This window comes from Engystomops pustulosus, chromosome 1, assembly GCF_040894005.1.
Source record: "Engystomops pustulosus chromosome 1, aEngPut4.maternal, whole genome shotgun sequence".
In the NCBI taxonomy this organism is placed as follows: domain Eukaryota; kingdom Metazoa; phylum Chordata; class Amphibia; order Anura; family Leptodactylidae; genus Engystomops; species Engystomops pustulosus.
Window position 1 is genome coordinate 143,202,469 of NC_092411.1, and position 25,301 is coordinate 143,227,769.

Sequence of the window (25,301 nt, forward strand, 5' to 3'; positions counted from 1 at the left end):
TACAATGGTATAAGTATTGTGTATGGATACTTTTACAGAAAGTGAGATATCCACTCTTAAAGTTACAATAGGAAATAAAAAGCTGTAAATAAAAATCTATTTCTTTTCATCATGTACAGTACTGTACAGTGCAACATATGTGTGGGGCCGTACTGCCTCCAGGTCACCATAGCTATCTATGGGGACATATATCCAGCTGATATACGTCCCCACAACGACTGTGTGAATGCAGCCTTAGGCTGCTCTTAATGCAGATTTTTTTTAATCACAAACTGTCAGAAACAACCATAATAAATGTGAATTAATTTTATTATGGCCTCACGCACACATCGGGAAGAGGCAGCCGTGAACTAGGCCCCTGGCAGCCATAGATGTGCATTAGGCATGGACAGCATTGAGTGAGCACATTGGGGCTTATGTAGATACTGATGCATGGACTAGCTAGCCTCACATCCCAGATTCAAATGTACAACAAGAACTAAACAGCAGGGATGTGAATGAAAACTGGCCAAAGAAGGATAATCATCAAATGTATTAGCAAATAACTCCTAACTTTATTGAAATATAGTAGCACTAACATAAAAACATTTAAAAACATATGGCCACATGTGCCATAAAACAATGCATAGGTACGTCAGATGTGCATAATATGCTATCAGCCCCCAATAGGTCCGGTATGGACCAACACTGGTGTGGGTCAATACAAAAAAATCATTTTGTCGTATATACAATGCAAATTAATCCAGAGAATAAAGTGACAAGTGCCTATTAAAACGATAAGTATGCATCTTATACCATAAGCAGTCAAACATATAAAGTCCAAACAGCATAAGAGTGATATCACCGGGTTAATGTTGGGGGGTGGAAGATTGTGCCCCACGCGTACCGCCTCCAAGGGCTTCCTCAGGGGTAACATTGGGGCTTACTTACTAAGGGTCCTGTGGCCGCATTTTCTTCGGGTTTCACGACTTTTCGGAGTTGGTGTCTGGGATTTTGTGGCACGCAATCATTTTGTGTCGCAATTGTGCCCGCTTTCACGCAACACAAACCGGGGGGTGGCCCGTTAGACGATCTGACGCATTCGAACTACGTGCGGGATTTAACTAGACAAATTGGGGCAAATTTACTTACCCGGTCCATTCGCGTTCCAGCGGCGGCTTCTCCGCTCTGGATTCGGGTCCGGCCGGGATTTAATAAGGTAGTTCTTCCGCCGTCCACCAGGTGGCGCTGCTGCGCTGAAAGTAAACTCATCGCGCCGGAATGCACCGAGCTGGACCAGGTGAAGGTAAGCGGTCCTTATGCGACACATTTTCGGTTTTTAAATGCGGCGGTTTTTCCGAATACGTCGGGTTTTCGTTCGGCCACGCCCCCCGATTTCCGTCGCGCGCATGCCAGCGCCGATGCGCCACAATCCGATCGCGTGCGCCAAAATCCCGGGGCAATTTAAGTACAAGCGGCGCAAAACGGAAATATTCGGGTAACACGTCGGGAAAACGCGAATCGGGCCCTTAATAAATGACCCCCATTGTGTTGCAAGACATGCACTTACATACACCGAGAAGAAGGTGAACTCCGGCAGACCTGAGCAGGGAAGCGATACATGCAGGATCTTGATGAATCGCGGAAAACTTCATACTCGTCAGACAACGCACCTCGGGGATCGCGCAGGGACCGGGTAAATAAATGTGCCCAAATCTGTTTCAATGCACTCTGTCCAAGCCATGTGGCTGCTCCACAAAAAAAAAACGCTCAAATACAGGCCGCTAAGTTCGCAATGGAGAGTGTAGGGGTGAGCAGCGCTCATCTTTTCCCTCTCCTCTGAGCTTGTGGATCACGGCACACATCAGAGTGTTGGAAAGGAGGAGGGATGAGGCAGGGCGAGCACCATAACATAGCAAAATATAGGACATGTCCTATATTTCGCCGTGCTCAGTAGGGGGTGAAACAACGTGTGCTCACCGCACCTTGATTGAGCACCATAGATGTCAATGGGGACCATCAGCTGGCCATAAATAGTGCGACTGGATATCAGTCCCCTATACGTTTGTGTGAATGAGCCCTTATGGTCTGCGAAGGTAAGTACTAATAGAAATGTCCCACCTGTCCTTCTATGGCACTTTTTTCTCAACTTATTCAAGTTTCTTGTAACGAAGCATTAGACTTTCTGTAGAGAAGGAAAAATAATTTATTATCACTCAAAATTGACTTCTATGGGGACCATGAGCTAGCTCTCGGCGCAATATACGGTCATGTGCAAGTCGCTGCTGGTTGAGTATGAATAATGTTCTTCATATCAGATTGGAGAATAACTTGTGTTTTTCTGTAGCATTTGCATAATAATATCATGGTGATCATCAAAAGTGCCAATTACCAAACTAGTTGGCCTGTATTACAACCCAATGTTTTTGGTGTGAGTAATACTGATTGATCCATTTTCAATGTAGCCTTAGAACATCTATTAAGTACTAGTTTAGGTAACCACATGCTAAATATTATTCTAAGAACAATTGTTTGATCCCTTTGGTTTGTAGAAACTAATTGTATGGGCATTCCCTCCCCTATCATTTGTGGATTTTTATTACTGCAATGTGTGGCTGTACTCTGAGAGGGTTTTTTTATAAATAGGAAAGCACTCATATTCTTGTGACAAGACTCCTGAGACATCACTGCATGTACTTCAGCTTGGGACTTGTTACTATGGATTATACATCCAGAGTTTAAAAGCTTTTAGAGACCTACAGTGAAGTCTGGCAAAAACACCTAATTTCAAGGGCATGCAGATACTCTAGTGTTGTCCTGATATACATTTGTGTATTTATAAGCTGTGTATTTGCAAATGGCCTTGTATTTCAAATTGGTTACTATTGGTTGGGCATCCCAGCAGAGAGTTGAACTTTACTCTTTCCTTATCTCACCTATTTGCATTTTCTGTTATATAAGCTGAAATTTGTAGAAAACAAAGTTTGAACTGCCTAGACACAGGTATTACAACACTTCCTTTAGAAATCTGGAATAAGTCTGGTATCCAGGACATTATTAATAATTTTGGGGAAATAAGACCTACACTTACTGGCCACTTTATTAGGTACACCTATCCAACTGCTCATTAACACTTAATTTCTAATCGGCCAATCACATGGCAGCAACTCAGTGCATTTAGGCATGTAGACATGGTCAAGACAATCTCCTGCAGTTCAAACCGAGCATCAGTATGGGGAAGAAAGGTGATTTGAGTGCCTTTGAACGTGGCATGGTTGTTGGTGCCAGAAGGGCTGGTCTGAGTATTTCAGAAACTGCTGATCTACTGGGATTTTCACAGACAACCATCTCTAGGGTTTACAGAGAATGGTCTGAAAAAGAAAAAACATCCAGTGAGCGGCAGTTCTGTGGGCGGAAATGCCTTGTTGATGCCAGAGGTCAGAGGAGAATGGGCAGACTGGTTCGAGCTGATAGAAAGGCAACAGTGACTCAAATCGCCACCCGTTACAACCAAGGTAGGCAGAAGAGCATCTCTGAACGCACAGTATGTCGAACTTTGAGGCAGATGGCAGCAGCAGAAGACCACACCGGGTGCCACTCCTTTCAGCTAAGAACAGGAAACTGAGGCTACAATTTGCACAAGATCATCGAAATTGGACAGTAGGAGATTGGAAAAACGTTGCCTGGTCTGATGAGTCTCGATTTATGCTGCGACATTCGGATGGAAGGGTCAGAATTTGGCTTCAACAACATGAAAGCATGGATCCATCCTGCCTTGTATCAACGGTTCAGGGTGGTGGTGGTGGTGTCATGGTGTGGGGAATATTTTCTTGGCACTCTTTGGGCCCCTTGGTACCAATTGAGCATCGTTGCGACTCCACAGCCTACCTGAGTATTGTTGCTGACCACATCCCTTTATGACCACAATGTACCCAACATCTGATGGCTACTTTCAGCAGGATAATGCGCCATGTCATAAAGCTGGAATCATCTCAGACTGGTTTCTTGAACATGACAATGAGTTCACTGTACTCAAATGGCCTCCACAGTCACCAGATCTCAATCCAATAGAGCATCTTTGGGATGTGGTGGAACGGGAGATTCGCATCATGGATGTGCAGCCGACAAATCTGCGGCAACTGTGTGATGCCATCATGTCAATATGGACCAAAATCTCTGAAGAATGCTTCCAGCACCTTGTTGAATCTATGCCACGAAGAATTGAGGCAGTTCTGAAGGCAAACCCGTTACTAGCATGGTGTACCTAATAAAGTGGCCGGTGAGTGTATATCTTCCAGTGGATGTTTATGTACATTACAGATTCTAGTATTAATTCCAGGGAACACACAGAAAGGACACAATTACTCGTGTTTCTATATTAATTCTCAAGTTGCTTCTCTAGCTTTGCATATATCACTGATAGGATAGAGGACTACATCTGCAGAAATAGAAGAACAGGTTTTCTGTTATGGTTTCTGGCTTTATTTGCATATAAAAACTATACAAATTGTGCACATTTGATAATGGTTGTAGTCACTTATTGTCTTGAGGAGCGGCTTTGAGGAAAAGGAATGCGAAAGGATGTAAAAGTAACACTGTGCTCCAAAAGGAGGTGTTAAAATCTGACAGTCTTAAAGGAAACCTACCACTTCTGAAGGTAGGTATGAGATACAAACACCGGGCACCAGCTCAGGGTGAGCTGGTGCCGGTGCTTAGTCTCGTTAGTGTTAAAACCGCGGTATCGCGGTTTTAACACTTTTGAAACTTTCTAGCTGAAACTGCTTCGGCGCTGCGCGCGACCGTGCGCGCGCAACGCCTGCGGCGTTTCCAATGTAGGCGCGCGCACGATCGTGCGCACGCAGCGCCGAAGCAGTTTCAGCTAGAAAGTTTCAAAAGTGTAAAAACCGCGATACCGCGGTTTTAACACTAACGAGACTAAGCACCGGCACCAGCTCACCCTGAGCTGGTGCCCGGTGTTTGCATCTCATACCTACCTTCAGAAGTGGTAGGTTTCCTTTAAACCGGACCAGATTTATTTCAGTCTTTGACTAACTTTACACTGTCTCAGTGTTTTGGTCAGGGCCTCTGAAGAAACGTGACTTTTTCTGGACCCCTGAGGGGTACACAAGGTCAATTAATTATCGTTTTATAGACACTCCCAGAAAGCACATGTTCTGGGAGGCACAGGAAGTGAGTAAGAGCTGTAGGTCGCCACAAGCTCTCATTTAATATAAGCCCAGTCCGTAACAAAGCCAATCAGGTAGTACGTATTGAACTGAGACACAGACGTGGGGATTTGTGGTCAAGATAAAAGCAACGCCAGTTAAATTTTATATTTAATAACCTAAATAAGGGCATACTGGACAAACAGTACAAACACAACAGTATATATGTTATATATATGTATACAAAATCCAAGGGTAGGACTACATATATCAGTAGGCAGTGAGATAGATAGTTACCTTGTGTGGGCCTAGTGGGGATGGATAGTCCACACTTGCTGATCCATTCTGCCCTTAGATGGTGAAAAGTTCCCCCAGGCAAAGAGGTGCTCTGATTATAATAGGTGCAGACACATCCCTTCACACCCATAGGAGGGCTCTAGGGATCCTCCTACCTGGGATCAGATCCAAGACCTTGGAGGAGTTCTAGCTTCACAATAGGAAGTTATAGGGTCAGAGTTTTGGTCTCATTGGATTTGGATTAATCCCTGAATCACATTGATACCAGACATGAAGACATGATCTATTTACGATGTTCCCATTCAAATATATTTATGTCCAAGAATGCTAGAACCTAGCTAGAGACAGATATGCTTTACTCTGGCAAACACAATTCCAAATATGTATCTGTGTATCTGGCATTGGGGTGAGATGGACCATAACTCCATGACTGGGATATTAATGCTTCATTTGTCTTTTGTCTAAAAAGTGGAGAGAAACTTCCAAAAAATCCCAGGAGTTGCTGAGGCTGTGAAGGAGTTAGCTAATAGCCACCCCCTACAGAGCACCTGCATAGTCCCTCTGCAGCCTTTGTAGTAAGACCTTCCCAAGATCTCATTAATTATACAAGTTAAGGATAGGGGGGAGTGAGGGATATTGATGGCCTGATGAACAAGAAAATATCTGGCATGTACATGTGCCATGCACACCTTGTACATGTATTTTCATCACAAGGCCGTTTTGAGGTAATTCATCCAATCTGAAAAAAAAGGTTCCTGCTCCATAAAACATGACAACATTGTTAGAAATAGGGGATAAATGCAGTGCCCCCATCTCAGATTTATCTCAATATATATATAATGCCTCCTCCCAAACACAAAGGTATGGTTACACAGCTCTCTAGGGCTCTTTAACACTGTTTACAACTTTGTAAGGGCAAAACTGCTGACAGATTCCCTTTAAAGTAACATTAAACATAGCACATGCATAGAACCACCTTTAACAAACTCAACTTAAGAATAATAACCACATTGTTATAAAATTCAAATATGCTTACATTTTTTTAATATGACGTTATTCAGGATTTTTCATACATACAAAGACAATACCAAAAGTAAACTGGTTTGCAGACTTCGACAACACAACAAAGGAATATCTCCCATCATAAGTGATGCAGAATACTTTTGAGAGAAAGGCAAGATCAAAATGGCAATTTGAATAGGTTCAGAAGGGAACCCATGAGTGGGATGGATAAATCAGAATTCATGTTCTAAAAATAGTAGCAAATTAAAGAAACTATGCAAACCTATAGAAACTTACAGTAGCTTGGGATCAAAGCAGAATTAGCTGTTGTTTTTTTTATCCAGACATTAGATATAATCAGATAGAATTTCTAAACCAATAAACATATAAGGCAGTATAAGGAAAAAACAACATCTTGAAGACAATAAATCCGACTTATTTATATTTCCGTATTCATGTTTTGGCAGTTTGGTAAAATTTGAAGGCAAAATAAAACAGAAAAAGGAAGTTGTGTAAGGATGTGCTCACCACATGGATATCTCTCTTCACCTTTGTCCCGATATACATAACTGCTGCCAACCCCTCCCCATCCATGTCTTGGCACAAGATTGCATGTGTTTGGCATGGCACAGAAAGCCAAATGCCAGCCCCTTGCAATCAAATTCCAAGGGAAATACAGTCCTCATGAAAATACCCTCCTCTCACCTGGATTTTACATCATGGGTCACGTTACTGCAAAGGGCCGGCAATTACAGTGTAACCTTATAGTGATGTGACTGTGATTATCATATTCTGGGAGGATGAAAGAGCTTTCACTATGTCCCATGATCACATATAAAGACAAAAGGTGGCTGCATCACATAAACAATAATGTTTTAGTCACTTTTTGACTTGGTTTTGAGATAACGTGGCTTATTGGGAAAGGGCCATGGCTTTCCAAAAAAGAACAGTAGACTAGATTTTAGAGAGCTTTCATGGCATTGTTCTGGTGGGAAAGATCATAAATAAGGCAGAACATGACTCTTTTTTTAATGCTGCAAGGAAAGCCAAAAAACCTTCCAGAAATGGAGGAAGCATATGCACACCAATGGTTTCTGCCTTTTTCTACCTTAAAGGGTTATTCACATTTAATTAAATTAATTTGTCATATGTAAATATTTCTTCAATTGGATGTTAATAAAAAAATGTTACTTTGTGAAGATAATTTCTCATAAATGTAGCCATGTTGTCCCTTAGAAACAAGATGACTTCCCCGGATACGACCACCTCACATTTTGGCAGCGGTGGCCAGAGATGCACCATTGAGCCCTGCCTGACCTCCAGCATTCATTACCACAGGACGGCTGTGGGACATGGAGTAACTCCTCAGACATTTAATATTTAGAAACTTTTTGTTTCCTTGTGCAATGACTTTTTTTTAATAACATCTTACAGAAGAAATGATTATATATGGCAGATTAATCAAACTGAATGTGAATGCCCAGATGAGAATACCCCTTTAAGAAGGGCATGTAAAATACCTCCCAATCGGTTGCAGTATATTGCAAAGGGTGGTATAAACCTGCACTGCAGTCAGCCTTCCAGTGTCGTCCACTATGATAAATCTGGAACATGAACAGACTGTCTAGTCTAGGTTTTTATTGTCTCAATAGGATATTTTTCCCAGAATTAATGATGATTTCATAAGGCATCCTGTAGTTGTCCTGCAGCTTTGTACATAGAGGAGATGGGGGATATTTATTAGGACTTTTGTGCCATGTCCCGCACTTTATTTTATTTACTTTTAATAAATAATCCAAGTTATGTATTACCAGGACCTTTAGCCTTTGTTAAAGCTCACATTGAACATAAATCATTTGTGATATTTTAACAAGACCCCTATGTTATATACCAAACAAAAGAAATAGCAACAGAAAAACTAAACTGTGTTTAAAAAAAAAAGCACAAGTAAAAAATAAATGTCAATGAAGATAAATGTGTCTCTGCTGTTTAACTACAACATACACATGTTGAAATGAATCTAGTCAATAAAGGGTCAATGACTACTACAGTAACACACTGTCACGTGTCAAGGAGAATCTAGTTTCATTTCCCGGTGGCAGAAGTGAGCTGTATATTCCTCAGAAGAGCTCACAAGCAAAGGCAATTTTTTCAAAGGTAATCACAGTTTTTTACGAGACAACTAAGAAATGTACAGGTGTGGCATTATAATACAGTTGTCCCATCTGTTGCCCTAGGGAAGTAAGAGGACCGTCAAGCAGGAGAAGCAAGAAGGTGAGATTCTGCATAAGAGTTGGTCCTGCCTTCCGGATTCACAGATGATGCCCACAACTTCCTCTGGCTTGTGCCAACCAGTTGATCATTGTGGAATATGTGATTCTACATGTCCATCGCCTGTGTTAATGGTATCATGTGGGCACCGCTTCTGTCTTAACTGTTTGGAAGGGTTCTGGAAGAATGTTCCTAATTCCGAAAGGCCATGTCCCTCTTGCAAATTACCAAACGAAATGCAAGAAACAGAAAATCAACAATCCTTGAAGTGTGATCTTTGTCCTTCTCATAGCCCTTGCATTGCCCAGTGGAGCTGTTTAACTTGCGAAGAGTCATATTGTTCTGAACACTTTCAGCCACACATAATGGAAGAAAATAGAGCCAACCACAAAGTGTGTAACTCAGAAGACGGAGAGGCCAAAAAGATGGGGGCAAGGAGGAAAAGAACACAATGGTGTCTGGAGCACAGGGAGAGGCCAATCGAGCTGTTCTGCAGAGCATGCAAAGTATGCGTGTGCACACTCTGTCCCTTACTTGGATCACACAAAGGCCATCCAGTGATGCTTATACAACAAGAAGCCACACACAAAAAGGTACCCTATTGTATTTTATCAACATAATTGCGTAAAATTGGTAAATATTGATATTATACCCATAATTACTTGTTTATCTTGCACCTTACTGATGTGGCCCATTTTTTAAATTATGACAATTGTGACTTTATCTGGTTTAACTTTGAAACTCTTTAACATGCCCAAGTGAATTTGATATTGTTTTCTCTTGCCACGTTGTGCTTTATGTTAGTTGAAAAATGTGGCTGATTTTTTTTAAATAAAAAGCTGAAAGTTGAAGAAAATTCAGAAAAATTATTTTAAAAATGTGCCTGCTTTTCAGCCAGATATCATACCATCAAAATAACTTATTAACTGCCATTTCCTGAATGTCTGCTTTATGTTGGTATGTTCATTTTTGTAGGATGTTTGAAGGCTTAGAAGTTAAGGTGCGATTTTTCCCAAAAATTATCAGGACTCACGTTTTGAGAGACCAGTTCAGCTTTCTTGTGACTTTGGAAGGCCTAAATAATAGAAAACCCCCATAAATTACCCCATTTTAGAAACGTAAGCCCTCAACATATAAAAAACTACTTTTACGAAGTTTATTAAGCAATTAAGTGTTTCACATGGGTTAAAACAAAATGGAGGTGTGATTTTGAAATTGTTTATTGGCTAAGTGAGTGTATTTTTCAAACCTGTATACATTCACAAAGAATACAATTCCACAATGCACCATAACTTTTGATACCCAACTCTTTTGGGGTATTGGAAAAGAAAACCATGGATTCTTGTATTTGATTTTTAGTATAGTTTTAGGCCACTCACCGTACCATGAAAATGATATGTTAGCTCTATTCTATTGGTCACCAGGATTATGGTAAAACCTGATTTATATAGTATTTCTTTATCTGCCCAATTTTACTAAATATAATCAAAAATTGAGAAAATCATAATTTTTTCAGAGGTTTAACATTAGTAATGGCATAAATCACTATTCAATGATACATTTACTTAAAACACACTCATAAAACTAAACTGTTTGCAATTATACTGGCGGAGACAATTTAACTCTTTACAGGGCTGATAGAAATTTACTTTTGTATATTTTGTATACATATTTGTTTTAAGACTTGTCTAACAAGGCAGTGTTGTAACACCTGCAGTCTGTTCTCACCCTGCAGTACAGGTATCCTTGGAGGTTCACAATATACCTCTTGGGGGTAGATGCATTGTGCTCAGCTGCTCATATATGCGTAGACGGTGTATTATTATTGTCCTCTGGGTACTTAAATATGATTTATTTGATCAGTGAATACTGGCTTGAGAAAAACATAAAACAGTCATTACATTAAATCCACTAATATGAATCCAGGGAACAAGAACAGCACCAAGCAAAAGTCAAATCCTTTACCCCCCCCCCCCCCCCCCCATATACTATGTGTATCTTTCCTCGTTCCCCTGCAATCCAGCTTCCTCCTCTCCCTGGGCTCTGAGAAGACGGTGGAGTGGGAGCGGCATTCAGGGTAGGAGCTACCTCCACACATCGCTATTGTAGCACAGCAGAGATGTGTACAGGCAGCAGAGTGCCTAAAAGCCAGGAGATCTGGTACAGTTGGGAGCTATGTTAGTGGGAAATATTAGACAGCATTTAAACATGGTAGCTGTAGGGGAACTAGTTCTTTATGTGGGGAAATGTGTGGAAGTCAAAAAAAGAAATTTCAGTCCTGGTGTCTGGATCTATGAATACGTGTTTCTGGTTTAGCATGCTTCATTTTCACGGCTGAATTTCTTAAATACACAAAGAAGGTTAGGGGACCCACATTCTTAGTGTAGGCGCATAGATTTAATCATAGTGGTGGGACCTGTTTATTTACCAGATATTTTTGACATATCCTGCATGTATATTATAAACACCTAATTTGGGAAAACCCCTTCAAGCAAATCTGTCAACTTTTAAAAATCTAGATGTGGGTGTGAAACAGCCCATAATTAACAATTGGGTACTGCCATGTGTTGTATCAGAATCTAAATTGTTTGCCTATGTTGTCTATATTAGCATTTATTGGACAATTTAGATCTGGGGAAGAACTATTGCTTCATTTACCAAGGCTAAGTTTGGCACTACCCTATCAGATGGATCTGTTATATGAAGCAGAGCGTAAAAAGGAACTTCAGCACCAATGGATGCTCCAGTGTAAGCTTCAGTTTTGAACTGTCCACACTGTGAGGTGACTTTGCAGTATACTCCATGCCCCTCTGTACAACATACATTTTGGACTGTAAATTTATTTATATGTTCTGTATAAATCTTTTTCCACATTGTGCGGTGTCTGTCTGAGGTTTCCAACTGTAAGATTTTTAGATGAAAACTGACATTTACAGCCGTACAGTGATGTCCCAAATAAAAAAATCATAGAGATAAGTATATTGATATTTAATGTAATAGAGCAATTCAAAATAACAAGTATTTGTGAAGGGTAAATAAAATAAGTGCTACACCTGAAAATATGTGCTTTTGCATGGCATATGTGGGGAAAGAAATGTATTCAGCCGTTTATACTGTGTAGAGCCACTTTTAGGTGTACTGAAAACTGCAAGTCCATTTGAGGTATGTCTCTACCAGTTTGGCACATCTAGAGGCTGGACGTTTTGTCCTTTCACATTGATCGCAGAACTTTTGTGAACAGCAATTTTTAAATCCAGATTCTCAATGAGATTTAGATACAGACTTTGGGCATTTTAACACATGACTGAATTTAAATCATTACATAGCAGCTTTGGCTGTGTGTTTGTTGCCCTGCTGGATGGCGAACCGGCACTCCAATCTCAAGTCTTTTTGCAGTCTCTTCCTGGATTGTCTGGTATTTAGCTTCATGCTTCTTCCCACCAACCCAGAGCAGTGTCCAAGTTCCTGCTGAAGCACAGCATTAAATATTACCATTGTCTAAAGATTAATTTTTAGGAGAAACAAGTTATTTTGTCTCACATTTATTAGAAATATACCTTCCGGAATCTACTTTTCTTACTAGATCCAAAGGTAGATTTCCAATTTCTCATCCCTAAACATGTTTTATAGTTTATTGGAAAGCTTTCTATAGGTTTATAAACTTCATTAATTTATATGCAAATTCCCTGCAGACACAATGGGGCAGATTTATCAAGCTGTCTGAAAGTCAGAATATTTCCAGTTGGCCATGGCAACCAATCACAGCTCAGCTTTCATTTTACCAGTGCTCATGAATATTTTAACACCTTGCCGACCGAGGACGAACTATATCGTCCTTGCTTGGCAAGGGGTGTATGGAGAGAGCTCACGAGCTGAGCTCTCGCCATACACAGCGGGTAACGACTGTGTATGGACCCGATCGCCGCCCCCTGGAACGTCATCAGAGGCGGGCGATCGGTTGCTATGGCAGCCTAGAGTCTCATTGAGATGCGTAGGTTTGCCAGGTGCAATGATTTCTAATAGCCACCAGAGGGCAGGCTATTAAAAATCATTGTAAAATAGCTATATACTGCAATACGGTAGTATATATATATATATATATATATATATACACACATATATATATATATATATATATATAGTATTATATATATATATATATATATATAGTATTAGCAATCGGACCCTACAGGGTTAAATCACCCTGGAGGATCTAAAATAATGGTAAAAAAAAATTAAAATTTTTTTGAAAAAATATGAAAAAATTGTAAAAAAAATAAAAGTTTAAATCACCCCCCTTTCCCTAGAACTGATATAAATATAAATAAACAGTAAAAATCATAAACACATTAGGTATCATAGCGTCCCAAAATGTCCGATCTATCTAAATATATTAGCGATTTTTCCCAGCGTTAAACCCCATAACGGAAATTGGCGCCCAAAGTCGAAAATGCCACTTTTTTGCCATTTTGAAAAATATATAAAAAGTGATCAAAAGCCCATACAGTCCTAAAAATGAAAGCATTAAAAACGTCATCAAAAGTCGCAAAAAATGCACTGAAGTATGAAAAGTTATTAGTGCCAGAACATGGCAGAATGAAGAATTTTTTTTTGTACAGAAGGTTTTAATTATTTTAAATGTATGAAAACATTATAAAACCTATACAAATATGGTATCCTCGGGATCGTACCGAACCAAAGAATAAAATAGACATGTGATTTTGAGCGCTCAGTGAAAGCTGTAAAATCCAAGCCCACAAGAAAATGGCGGAAATGCGTTTTTTCATCATTTTCACCGCATTCTGAATTTTTTTCCTGCTTCACAGTATACGGCATGGAATAATAAATACCATCACTATGAAGTTCAATTTGTTACATAGAAAACAAGCCCAAACATAGCTCTTTATGTGGAAAAATAAAAAAGTTACAGATTTTTGAAGGTGGTGAGTGAAAAATGAAAATACAAAACCGAAAAAGGGCCACGTCCCTAAGGGGTTAAAGGGGAGCTGTGATTGGTTGCCATGGGCAATTAGAAATATTCTGAGTTTCAGACAGCTTGATAAATCTGCTCCTGTGACTCCCGTTGCGTCATGGCCCAGTGAAGGAGGCAGAAAACCAGAAGTTTTTGCAAGAGCTCCCCTTTAGCCAGCGATGCAACGGGAGCCACTGTGTCTGTGCGTGATGTGCCCTCACATTCACAAGTGTCATGGATGTGCAGGGAGGCGGTTCTGTAGGGCTGTCCAGTCTGGAGATCAAAGAGGCTATTCCACGCCCGAAATTTATGAATTTCATTCCTGAAGAAAGGATATGCAGTTTTACATGGTAATTTTTCACATGTGAATGAAACTATGTGTATTATAGGACAACTCATGATAAACCAGGGAAACTTACTCATAGATCGAGGCACCGTGACTGTGGTAATCTTCTTATATTTATTATCCATGACCTCCTTCCTTCTAAAATCAACTTTTACAATTATGCTAATGAAAATGAGGGGCTACCTGCTGCCAATTTAGTCTCACCTTTCCCCCTGCTCCCTCAGCATTTGTGCAATAAGAAGAAAGTGGAAGCAGGAAGTGCTCACTACACAAGTGCTGAGGAAACAGGGAGGGTGATGATACAGTATAACAGCCTGTAAAGCCAGACCACACAAGGGCTAAAGTAGCACCGCAGGCTCATTAGGCTAATTTGAAGTTGATTTTAAAAGGAAGTGCAACATCCCCCACCGGGGCCTAGCCCTTGAGGTGAGGCCTGGAGTCAGCCGGGGCCCGCAGTACCGGAGTGGCTGGCGGTTGCGGCCTAAGCACGCTATTGTCACGGTGCTTGGTACGGGGGAACCGGAGGGCTGTCCTACAGCCTGGCAGGTCTCCAGCAGGGTGGTGTTGGCAAGAAATGATGAGGGAGAGGCTGCTATAGCGGATCTCCCTGGGGCAACCCCTTAATGTCCCGAGGGTGAGTCTCTGTGTGAAGGACAGGGTGCCGGTGATGAAGGCAGCCGTATTAGCAGGGACCAGACGGAGACAGAAGTTGAAGAAAACAACTTACAGTTCTTTATTTGAACCGGCAGGAACCGCAGCAAACGTGCCTTTAACAGGTAGATGGAGTGCTGAGATGTGAGTTGGAGGGAGCCTCAGGAGATAGTTCACCAGCCTGGATGTGGAGCGCAGGCTGGGAGGCAGCTGTGTCCGGGTAGGAAGCTTCAGCTTGTCCTGTAGGGCTTCAGGTATCACCTTTAAAGGTAAGATGATACCCCTTTTCCTCACTACACTAACTCTAGTCTGATGCTCCACTCTTCAGAGGCAGGGGCTAGGCTCTTCCTGCTCTGGTATGGGCTAGACAGAGATTGCTCACTCACTCACTCTAAGATTCTCCTACACTTGAATCTCTCTGAAAGAAGATCTCAAAAGACCCAGAACATTCCTGGCCAGGGAGTTTTATTACCTCCCTTTGGTCAGGTGGTGGCTGCTCCTCCAATCACATCTCAGCTTACAGAGCACAGGATGTAACACATATCATTGGATGACAGCATCTTGCATTATACAAAATACTTAACCTCTGCCTTGCCAGGCAGGATTCACCACTGCAATACCCCTATGTCCTATAAGGACCATGTAGTTTAATGTGGTTACATGCAGGTGGGACGTATTCGCAAACCCTACCTCGCCATTGCATCGGCGAGGGTGTTGCAGAAGGAGGACATGGATAACAAATATAAGGATATTACCACAGTCACATTGCCTGGATCTATAAGTAAGTGCCCTTGGTTTATCATTCTTGAATTTGATGGTAGATTTCCTTTAAACTCCATTTGTCTACATTAGCCACTATTAAATCAGGTTAACTTAATTTTATGGACTAAGCTACTAATAAAGAGTTGTTGGAAAGGCTTAACATGGTGGCAGGTCGTGTCCATTCTGTGTAATACTTCTAAGAATGCTTGTGTCAGCAGGATGATGTTCTCAAGGTCTCTGCTGAGCTCTGGCTGTCTACTGACATCTGCTGGATCTTTTGAAATACAAAAAACAAAGATCTGGCACCTGAACTGAGGAACGTACTGGCAATTTGCCATAGTCTCCCATTATTATTTGATTTTAAGTTTGTAATTAATGACCGCCACATGCTAAAAAAGAAACCTGCTTAAAAATGCTGACAAATGTAGAGCGGGTTAGCAAAACTCCCCCTGTTAATTGGCATCCTTAACGTACTTTCAGGACACGTATTTTCGTTAAAACAGATTATGCTAGTACAGCAATCTCTCTTACTAAGAAGCTATTTTAAAGTATCCTCTTATCACAGATTACAAAAGATGCTTTTTTATGGATGAAGTTTACTTTTTGCTTTGAAGCTAATTCTTAGAACAGTTATATGAAGGTTAAGTATCCATTCACTGCTCCATAATATCATGTGTTGTTTCCAGGCTTTAAATGCTAAGGTAATAAAAAGCCACAAAATGCAAGGTTTTAAATGGATTTTCCCATAAAAGAAAATTCTCACATCTCAACCCCCTAGTGATGTCTACACTATAAACATCATTTTAACCCCTTACTCAATTTTACTCAGTTTTATTGCTGTATTAGCACCTATCACTCACTAGGCTGGTCAGTGCAAAATTCCAGGGTGTGGCCGGGGACTCTCTGAGCAGACACATTATGATCCTATGATCTAGTTCTGTGAGGTGACAATGTGGTTAGATTATCAGGGTACATGTGTATATATACTTTCATCTGGCTTTTGACATTGTACTAACACACTGACACATAGAAAGAGAGATGAAATGCATGAGATGCCTATTACACAGATGCATGACATGAAAGAGGCTGACAGACTTTTACACTGTCAGCTCTGTTACAAGTCTGTTCTCACAGATATGTGCCTGCCTCCCCCTTCCCCCAGATCTCTTATCTGCCTGGAGTTTGTAGCTTGCAGCTTCTCTTTCCTCACAGGAATCCAAGATGGCGCCCCCCTGACCAAAGTCAGAAGTTACATGGTCGTGTCTAGGGAAAACTGAAATTGTGTACACCATGACTGATAGAGACAGGTTGGACTTATATATTTGACTTATATATTTGAAGTGCTGTCAATGAAAAAAATTCAAACGATCCAGCACTTTTTATATGAAAAATTCTTGCTTCTTTATTAAATCATCATATAAAATCGATTAGCACATAATGGTATCCACAAACAGCTACGCTTTTTGAGTAAAAAAACCTCTTCACTGGCCAGCCATGATGAAGAGTTTTTTTTACTCGAAAGGCGTAGTTGTTTGTGGATAACATTATGTGCTGATCGATTTTATATGATGATTTAATAAAGAAGCAAGAATTTTTCATATAAAAAGTGCTGGATCGTTTGAATCTTTTTCATTGTCTGCAAAAACCTGCAACCAGATGATGTATCCTTTTGCACTTACAAGAAGACGGGGAGGATCACAAATGCTCACAGGTGTAAGGATTTCCTTCAAAACACACTTGCCGCATGGACTTTTCTTTTGAAATGCTGTATTTTTGTTAATAATAGTGAATTAGAGAAAGTGTTATTTTGTTAAAAGAAACTTGTCTTCGTGGAAATACTCCTTTAAAGAGAATCTTCAAGGGAGATTTGAAATGCTAAACCAAACCCAGGTCCTTAGTGACCAGTGGTTCAGTGTCCCACATTACCATGTATTATTTCTGTTTGTATCCGCATTTAGAAAACAAAAGATTCCACTGCTGTTAGCCATTGGTTACAAATATGAAAGTCCTCAGTTATTGATACCTTTTTTTTTTTTTAGTTAGCCAATAAAAGGTTTCATCAACTGAGGACTTTCAACTTTCACCTATCAAAAAAAGCAAACATTTATACTCGGCTTAGTCCAGAGTTCTTGGCACCTACACATCAATTCAGCACAGCATGGTCCACCCTGTCTTCCTTGCCCATGTGCCAAAGGTTTTGGTGCATAGGCAATGAAAATGGGATGTACCTCGTTGGCTTCATTAAAGCATCTCAAAATAAATATGAGTATCACAGCTAAGGGGCTGAATACTTATGGCCATGTGATATTTCAGTTTTTCTTGTTTAATAAATTAGCAAAAATATCGACATTTTTGTTTTTTTTCTGTCAAGATGCGGTGCAGAGTGTACATTCATTAGCAAAATGAAATTTTTTTGAACTTACCAAATGAAACAAAGTGTGAAAAAGGGGTCTGAATACTTTCTGTTTCCACTGAATATTCCTTAGCACAGTCACTTTCTTGTAGCAGATCCCACGTGGGGACCACAGTTGCTGTGATGAGCTCAAGAAAGCTAGGACTTTCCTGTAGATGCCCCTGGCTGTCTTGATCCTCTGGGGCTGGATCCACGGTGACCAGCTCTGCTGTCGCTGTACTGGATCCTGTTTGTGACGCCAAGATGCCTGGGTCTGGAAAAGATGGTAATGCATGTCGCACCCCAATGGGAAATAAGTCCAGAAAGTCATGGTCTGCAGTTTCCATCTTTGCTGAAGAAATTCAGGTGCAAAACAATGCAAACAAATCAAAGGGCTGGCCTTCTCCTATCTCCTACCTGGCAGAAGAAGGGTTCTACCCTATAAAAGGCCTGGGCTAGCTGTCCCTCTCTTTCTCAGAAGGCTGGTAATCTGGTCACAGGCAAAGAGCTCAGGGTCTATGGTAGATTATCCCCATCTTAACTTCTTCTTCTGGTCACTCAGGTAGACTCTTCCACGTACTGTTCCTTAATTGCAGACACTAAGGACTTGGAATATTCTCTTTACATACTTTCTAACAAGGGAGGAGTCGTTACATTTTAGAGGATCTAATATCCACTCTCTCTAACAACCCCAAAAGGCTCTTTAATACTTTTCACTTTTTACTAACACCAAAGGTGCAGCCACTTGTCACAGACCTTGGAGCTGAAGATCTGGCCAAAAATTGCTTGCATTTGCCATGAGATAATTTCTCAATCCACTCACTCCAATAATCCCCTTCTCTCCGATTCCTTACCCTGTTACCTCTCTTCCTTTGAGCCAGTCGCAAAGGAAGAAGTGTCCAGAATCCTTTCCTCTGTCCGACCCACTATAGGGTCTCTCTCCCCAGTAGTCACTTCTCACCTCACTAAAATCTTCAACCACTCTCTCTTCTGGTATCATTCCCTCTTCTTTCAAGCATGCGGTTGTAACCCCATTACTAAAGTAATCTTCCTTGGACCCATCCAGTGCTACTAACTACCGACATGTTTCTAATCTCCCTTTCATCTCCAAACTCTTTGAATGCCTGGTCTATTCTTGACCAACCCGCTATCTCTCAGCCATCTCTCTCCTTAACTCCTATAATCTGGCTTTCATACTATGCACTCCACTCAAACTGCTCTTACTAAAGTCTCCAATGATCTCCTCACTGCTAAATAAAAAGGTGACTATTCTCTCCTCATTCTTCTAGATCTATTGGCAGCGTTCGATACTGTGGACCACCAGCTTCTCCTCAGGATGCTTCACTCCATTGACCTAAACGACACTGCACTCTCTTGGTTTTCTTCCTATCTTTCTAAACACACTTTCAGGGTCTCCTTTTCTAGATCTTTCTCTTCTCAACTCCCTCTATACTGCCCCCATCGGACGAACCATCAGCAGATTTGGTTTCCAGTATCATCTCTATGCTGATGATACCCAGCTGTATACTTCTGCATGTAACATCACCTCTGCCATACTCCACAACAATGTCTCTCTGCTGTCTCTCTGCTGTCTCTCTGCTGTCTCGAAAATCATGTCCTCTCTCTTCTTGAAACTTAATCTTTTTAAGACTGAACTTCTCATCTTTCCACCATCTACCAACCGACTCAACCCTGACCTCTCCATCTCAGTCTGTGGGATCACTATAGCACTGAGGTAGCAGGCCCAGTGTCTTGGGTTTGTGCTGGACTCCAATCTTTCCTTTGCACCGCAAATTCAATCTCTTGCTCACTCTTGCCGTGTGAATCTCCAGAATCCTCCCATCCTCCCATAGAGACCTCTAAAATTCTAATTTTTGCTCTGATTCACTTTCGACTTTAAAATAATAACCTTCATCCACAAAGCTTTGCATAAGGCTGCACCTCCTTATCTCTCTACTCTCATCTCAGTCTAATTCCCAGCCTGTGCTCTTCGATCTGCCAGTGATATTAGTTTAATTTCTACCTTGAGGCTGCATTCACACGAACGTATGAAAATGGCTGTATGCTACCTGTACTGTAGAGTTTTTTTTACGTGTTACATATGGCCACGTTCATTTTAACGGACAATACGTCTAACCATTTACATTGCTGTTGTTTACACTGTAACGTATTTAGCCATTTAAAAATAACGATCATGTCCTATTTTCTCCCGTATTTCAGTTCCGTATGCCCTAAAAAGTCTATGGAGATGTATAAATAAGGGTTAATTACCTGCAGCAAAAGGATGAAAAACGTCACCTATATACGGTCTCATATGGCATGGAAATACGGGACATGCAAGTCTCCAGGATTTCTCCCGAGCTGCACTAATCCTCTGGAGTGACTTTTCCCGGACTCAGACTACTACCCAACTTCCAAAGTTTCAAACATCCTCTTAAAACCCATCTCTTTAGGGAAGCCTATCACACTCACTGTCTCTTTACTAATTCATTCTAAGTTCTTCTCCCTTTGTTTCTCCAGCAAACACCAGATATATTCCAAGCTCCAGGCTTCTCTGCAATCACTTTCACCGTGGACTTAAATAAGATGGCTGGTTTAAGCAGCAGATTTTTATTTATTAAATTATTTTATACTGTTCCCTTATAAAGAATGGTTGGACCATTATACAATCTCTTATGCCTCTTGTGTCACCCCCTTCATCATCATAGACTGTAGGTTCTTGCGAGCAGCATCCTCACTTTTAGTGTACCATATGACTGTTTGTACTCTGTAATGTAATATTATATTTATAGATGTCCCCTATGATTTGTGAAGAGATGCATAATTTGATGGCTCTATATAAATATAGATTATTATAAAAATGATAAAATGTTTTCCCACAGACATTGAGTCCCCATAATATTCTATAGCTCTAAAGTGTAAAGAAGATTCCAGGCAGCACCTGTTACTCTAAATGGGGAAATTAAAGCTGTCTTCTAATTGGTTGCCATGAGCAACTACAACAGTTTCGCTCTCAGGCACTTCTGATCAATCTCCCCATGTCTATTAACTTTATGTTAGAGGTATTGCATGGTATTATACAGGAGATTACGGGTTTTCTACTGGAACATATACAAATGTTGAAGAAAAATTAATAAAATAACAAACACATCAATAATCACCAAAACATAATGGTATGGTAATTTGCTAATCTAAATGTCTTTTTTTTTTAAACTGTGTCAAAATGGTTGTTTCTGTCATTTTGCATCCCAAAAAATTGTAAAAAGTTTATTAAATTGTCATATGTACTCCAAAATTATACCAATGAAAACATCTATTGTAAATGAATTAAAAATGTATAGAGATCTAAAACATTACAGAGACACAAAATCAAATGTGTTTTTGTGCAAAAGTACAAGAAAATATATAAATAGGCAAAATTGTTAAAGGGCTATTCCCACGAAGACAAGTTTCGTATATGTACTGAGGATAACAAACACATTCTCTAATTCAATTTTATTAACAAAAACACAGCATTTCACAAATATAAGTGCAACCTGGTGTACACAATTTCAGTTGCCCCTAGACACAACCCTGTAACTTCTGACTTTAGGGTTGGGTGGTTGCCATATTGGATTCCTTAGTGACAGCATGGAGCCAAGATTTCTGTGTCTCTCTTCTCTGTGCCTATAGCCACACCTCCCTGCAGGCCTAGCACGGAGTTCATACTGACATGTACACTGATTCACTTCCTGCCAGCAAACACTTCATGAGGACAGAGAGGCTGCAAACTACAAACTCCAGGCAGATAAGTGATCCGGGGAAGGGTAGAACAGATATGTGTCAGAGCTGACAGTGTAAAAGTCTGTCAGCCTCTGTCACGTCATGCATCTGTGTAATAGGCACCTCATGCATCCCATCATCTCTGATCTGTCTCATCTCTCCTTCTATGTGTCATTGTGTTAGTTCAATGTCAGAAGCCAGATAAAAATGTATATACACATGTACCCTTATAATATAACCACATTGTCAGCTTATAGAACTAGGAGGATCATAATGTGTCTGCTCAGAGAGTCCCCGCCCACGCTCTGGAATCTTACACTGACCATAACTGAGTGATAGGAGCTAAAACAGCAATAAAACTGAGTAAAATGGTAAAGTAAGGGGTTAAAATGTTCCTTATTGTGTTAACATCACTAGGGGATTTAGATGTGAGAATTTTCTTGTGGGAAAACTCTTTTAACTAATATGTTAAGCTCAAAATATTGCCCGACGTCAAAATTCGACGAATTTCAACTGTTCCGTGACCTTCATACCTTCACCAGGAAACTTACCCTTGCAAGACATTTTAGTCTCCCTAAAACCAACATGAAGATTAACGAGACCCCCTCTTCGGATAGCCTTAGTATAAATATACCCCCTAGTCCCATCTTCCCCAAAGATCCGCTTCCCACAGATTCCCCAAACATTCCCGACACTCTTGACACCATTTCAGTGATTCCCAGTGGGCTTAAACCTAAGTCCACCTTTTATCCTCTACATCATAGAGGCAACAACATCCAAACGTTTGTCTCTATGGTTGAAAAAGAACTACGTACCATTAACTCTAAAACCCAGCCCTCCCATAATCTGACACACAAAGAGAGATCAGCAATCAGCTCCTTATTGAAGAACGACGATATCATAATCCGCAGTGCCGACAAAGGGGGCGGCATAGTGATCCAAGATAGGGAAGCCTACATCAAGGAGGCTGAGAACATCCTATCGGACACTAACTACTATGAAGTCCTACCCGAAGACCCCACTCATTCTCACGCACAAGAATTAAAAATACTTCTAAACGAGGCTGTGGCAAATAATACCATCACTAAATCAGAGAAAGATTACATCTGGATCGACTCACCATCTACCCCCATCTTCTATCATTTACCTAAAATCCATAAAAACCTACAAAACCCACCCGGACGACCGATCATCTCTGGCATCTCCTCACTCACCTGCAATCTGTCTCACTATATAGATGTGCTCCTTCAACAATATGTCCAAAGTTTACCATCCTATCTACGCGACTCCACCAGCGTTCTGATCAGCCTTCAAAATACCATCTGGGAACCCTCTTACTGGTGGGTTACCCTGGATGTATCATCCTTATATTCAAATATTCCCCATCAAGAGGGTCTCTTCAGAATTAATCAACACCTTGAAAAAAACAGTACCATGCCCAGAAAACAAAGAACCTTCATCCTGGAAGCAATTCGCTTCATCCTAACACATGTTTTTAGTTTTCAAAATAAAATATTTAAGCAAACCAGAGGCACAGCGATGGGCACGAGATTTGCCCCTAGCTTTGCAAACTTGTATATGGGGGAGTTTGAATCAGAATTCATAGAGAACAACCCTAGATGGTCCGCCAACATTATTTACTACCGGAGATATATAGATGACCTCCTTCTGATTTGGAAGGGAACTGAAGAGGAGATCCAGTCCTTCGTAACCACCATCAATTGTAACAACTGGGGTTTGTCCTTCACCCAATCCGTTTCAAAAACGGAAGTAGAATTCCTAGATCTACATCTACAAGCAAAAGACAATAAAATAAGCACAGAGACTTTCTTCAAGAAAGTCGACAGCAACAGTTTTCTGCATTATAACAGTTCCCATCACCACAAATGGAAAAAGAACATTCCTTTTAGCCAATTCAGACGCATAAGGAAAAATTGCTCTGAAAATAGTAGCTTTCAAGCACAGAGCAAAATACTTTTTAATAGGTTCATAGACAAAAAATTCCCCCCAAAAATTGTCAAATCAGCCTATGAACGGGCCGAACAATTATCCCAAAAAGATTGCCTTGCCCCTAGAGTCAAGCAAGTTTCCAAACAAACACAAAATAAAAACTGCAGACTGAATTTCATTACCATTTACAATGACAATCACTCCCACTTAAGAAATATCTTTGAAAAACACTGGTCGATCTTACTGGATGACCCTTATCTAAAACCCCAATTACCCCCCAGACCCAGTATAACCTACAGAAGGTCTCAGACCCTAAAAAATCTACTTGCTCCAAGTAAACTTCGGACTATTAGGAGTACAACTACCAATCAACTACTACCCAAGACCACCGGCAGCTACAAGTGTGGTCAACCCAACTGTAAATGCTGCCTTAGCATAAACCATAGAACAAAAGAATTTAAAAGTAACATCACAGAAGAAGCCTTTAGGATCAAATCTTTCCTGAATTGTACATCCTCTTTTGTAATCTATCTGTTGGAATGCTCTTGTGGTCTCCAATATATTGGACGCACTATCCAACAACTGAACACGAGGATCAATAAACATCGGAGTAATGTCACTAATGGGTTCCTTAAGCAAAGCTCAAAATGTTGGCATTGAAGATACATTTTCTCAGAAACTAGCACTCAACATAAAAAATAAAAGTTATTTCTCTTGGACTGCAAAGATGAAAAAAGAACAATTCAAATTAGCTCAGGGGTGGTGTGCAACTCAACCTTAATGACGACCAGAGTTGACTCCCGATAGCAATAGTGGAGAGGATTGGCTTAATTATAGAGTAGTACAAGAGGATTAGAGAACTTGGTGTTGTTGGTATGGTTTGGTAACCTGCACCCAAACAAGCATAGCCACTAAAAAGCAAGGCCCTGAAAACAGACACAATTATACAATTATACCTGCGCCAACCCATATGCCTATGCGAGATATACAATGGGATATCAAATAGCAATTGATACCTATTACAAACGTACATGTATGTCACACTGCCTATACCTCCATCTAGGCCAATTAAGTACACAACACTATGGTGTATGTTGGTGTGCCTGTACTGATAAATACCATGAGCAATACTGAATTGTAAGTGTATCGCAATAACTGTGTGAAAGCTGTATTGCACTCCTCATTCGTCATGAAGCAAAGTGTTCCGAATCCGGATATATATTCCTCTGTAGACCCACACTGTATGGCTTGAAACTTCAGCTTGAAACAATCCAATAGGGGTGTATGAACAAACTCTGCAGCATTCTTGCATGTGGAGTGAAGCCTGGCTGGCGGCTGACCCCTTTAAAGGACATGTACCACCAGAAGAATTCTGAACAGGAACCTAAAAACATTATAGACATTCCAATTATAATCCAGACAAACAGGAGCAGGACATTTTGAAACGTATTGTGTACCGGCATTGGTATATTTTATCCCAGGATAAAGTGATTGGACAATATCTGTCAAAGAAGCCCAGTTTTATTTTTTTAAAAAGCAAAAAACATTAGAAGCTTAGTTGCACCAACTATACAGAATACCCAGACATTAACACATAACCAAAGTTTACAATAGTATGTTTTTTTCCATGTAGACATTGTGCTATGTGTGAAAAAACTAAAATTAAAAGAGTAACAAACATTTTTGGAACATTTTCTCATATAGACAAATATAGGATCAAAAGTCATGTGAATTGTTGAACTAAGGGAGTTT

At 40.5% G+C, this 25,301-nt stretch overlaps 1 protein-coding gene across 1 annotated transcript in view; it reads left to right on the forward strand.

Annotated features, from left to right (window-relative positions):
- Nucleotides 1-8,398: 8,398 nt before the first annotated feature.
- The window catches only part of TRIM14 (tripartite motif containing 14), a 36,710-nt gene continuing 19,807 nt past the window's right edge, over nucleotides 8,399-25,301 (forward strand). The window contains exons 1-2 of the mRNA XM_072155176.1: nucleotides 8,399-8,600; nucleotides 8,681-9,307. Coding sequence (XP_072011277.1) covers nucleotides 8,762-9,307 — 546 coding nt within the window. The 5' untranslated portion in view covers nucleotides 8,399-8,600; nucleotides 8,681-8,761. The remainder of the gene's footprint in view (nucleotides 8,601-8,680; nucleotides 9,308-25,301) is intronic.